Raw genomic sequence first — 2,185 nt, forward strand, 5'->3', positions numbered from 1 at the left:
AAAAAAAAAAAAAAAAAAAAAAAAAAAAAAAAGAACTGGAAGATTTGTGTGATCTCAATATCCGGTGTTGATTACTTTGACTTATGTTTTCTAAAAACACATTTCAGCATTCCCACTATTGCCAGCACGTCTGACAAGTAGGTAGAAGCCTATGATTTGCAAGCACACTGAACAATATATCATTAATAATTACTGATATCAAAGGTATTCTGATTGCAAAAATGCATCTTAAAAGAGAAAACATAGATGTCAAAACTGTGCAAGCCAAAAATAAATAAATAAATAAAACAGAACAGCTTGAAACACGTACACGTCTCTATACATGCTGGTAGTTATACTAAAACACATTCAAATTATTACATTCTATGATTTTCAAAGACCGTATCTTAAAACTATATGTCCTACATACCTGTCCAGTCTCCTACTATTTTAAGATGAACCCCAAATGTTGCTTTGGTTTCAGTTGGACACTAAAAAAGAAATACTAGAATCAATGGTGATTAATAATTACATAATATGAAACTATAATTCAATTACAACTTTTATCCTGATGGCAAATCCCCCAAATCAATAGATAATAGGAAGGAACAGACCAAAATCTATATAGATCCTTATTAGTGGAAGAAAAAGAATCAATGTCAACAGGTCGATAAGACAATCTACATTCCTCTAAAACCCCAAAATACTTACATAAAACAATAAATTACACATGTTAAAATTGCTATTTATTTAACTACAAATCTTGCTAAAACATCTTCTAAGTTAAAATATATATAAGAAATGCCAGTTTTTAATCACAAAGGAAGAAACAAAAACTAATGCTTTTTTGTGTCCTGTTCTCCCTAGATATTATATACTTATCCTAACAAATTCCAAGGAGAAAAAATTCTTAATATGACATGGATTTTCCATGCCCAACAATTATGCTCTTACTGAAATAACTCTATTTCATTCCCTCCCTTAATTCTCAGAAGAAATCTGGAGTGGTGAGGGTACCTGGGGAAGGGGATGAGTTGTAGTAGTGTAAGTAAAAAAAGTGCTTGTAGTCCTATATTTAGGAAACCTAGAAAATATCCAGGTAGTCAAAATGAAAGAATAAAATTTAGTTTACAATAAGAAAAATGAAAAATTTCTTCTTGTTTTCTGGATTCCTACTCACTTATCCTCAATTCCAAAATTTGAATAATGGTTTTTTCATAACTCATTTGGTAACAATATCTGACTTGAATTAATGAGAGGCTAATATTTCTGTGTAAAAATTAATACATAAATATTGTCCTACAGAATTATCAACTTATTTGAGCATGCTGACTAACATCCCGTTGGAGATATTAAGTATGATATGAAATATGCATACCTTTTAAAGTCCATAAAATCTGAATTCTAATGATGCACCTAAACTAAGGGCTATGGTTAAGGGACCATCTATCTGCCTGTGACTACCCAGCTTTTATCAAGTACCATGTGCCATGGGAAGTGTTAAGTGATTTATTTTCAAAATCTACAATAACTTCACAGAATTGTCTTTTATAGATAAGAAAATTGAGTAATTGAGGCTTAAAATATTGACTTGCCCCATAAAAAGACAAGACAAAATTTGGATCCAGGTCTGTTAATTCTTAATTATTGCAGGTCACTGTCTCTATAAAGCAAAGATACACAAAATGGGTGAGAGTTGTGTAAGAAATCAAATGAAATAGGAGGAAAAAAGGCATGTGTTGATCATTAGTAGAATTGGTATGCCACAATATGAATTAAAAGGAAATACAGGCTGAAGTTATAGCACAGGTGAAAGAAAACAGCAGTGGAAGGGTCTTGTGATTTTTTTTTTTAATTAATTTATTATTATTATACTTTAAGTTGTAGGGTACATGTGCATAACGTGCAGGTTTGTTACATATGTATACTTGTGCCATGTTGGTGTGCTGCACCCATCAACTCGTCATTTACATCAGGTATAACTCCCAATGCAATCCCTCCCCCCTCCCCCCTCCCCATGATAGGCCCCGGTGTGTGATGTTCCCCTTCCTGAGTCCAAGTGATCTCATTGTTCAGTTCCCACCTATGAGTGAGAACATGCGGTGTTTGGTTTTCTGTTCTTGTGATAGTTTGCTAAGAATGATGGTTTCCAGCTGCATCCATGTCCCTACAAAGGACACAAACTCATCCTTTTTTATGGCTGTAT

General features: G+C 33.0%; 1 protein-coding gene across 4 annotated transcripts in view; it reads right to left on the minus strand.

Moving 5' to 3' along the window:
* NOX4 (NADPH oxidase 4) overlaps positions 1 to 2,185 on the minus strand; it is a 185,749-nt gene that overhangs the window by 68,032 nt on the left and 115,532 nt on the right. For all 4 annotated transcript variants that reach the window (XM_025356495.1, XM_025356493.1, XM_025356494.1 and 1 more), the window contains one exon: positions 410 to 470. In XM_025356495.1, coding sequence (XP_025212280.1) covers positions 410 to 470 — 61 coding nt within the window. The remainder of the gene's footprint in view (positions 1 to 409; positions 471 to 2,185) is intronic.

Source organism: Theropithecus gelada, chromosome 14, assembly GCF_003255815.1.
Source record: "Theropithecus gelada isolate Dixy chromosome 14, Tgel_1.0, whole genome shotgun sequence".
NCBI classification, from domain to species: Eukaryota; Metazoa; Chordata; class Mammalia; order Primates; family Cercopithecidae; genus Theropithecus; species Theropithecus gelada.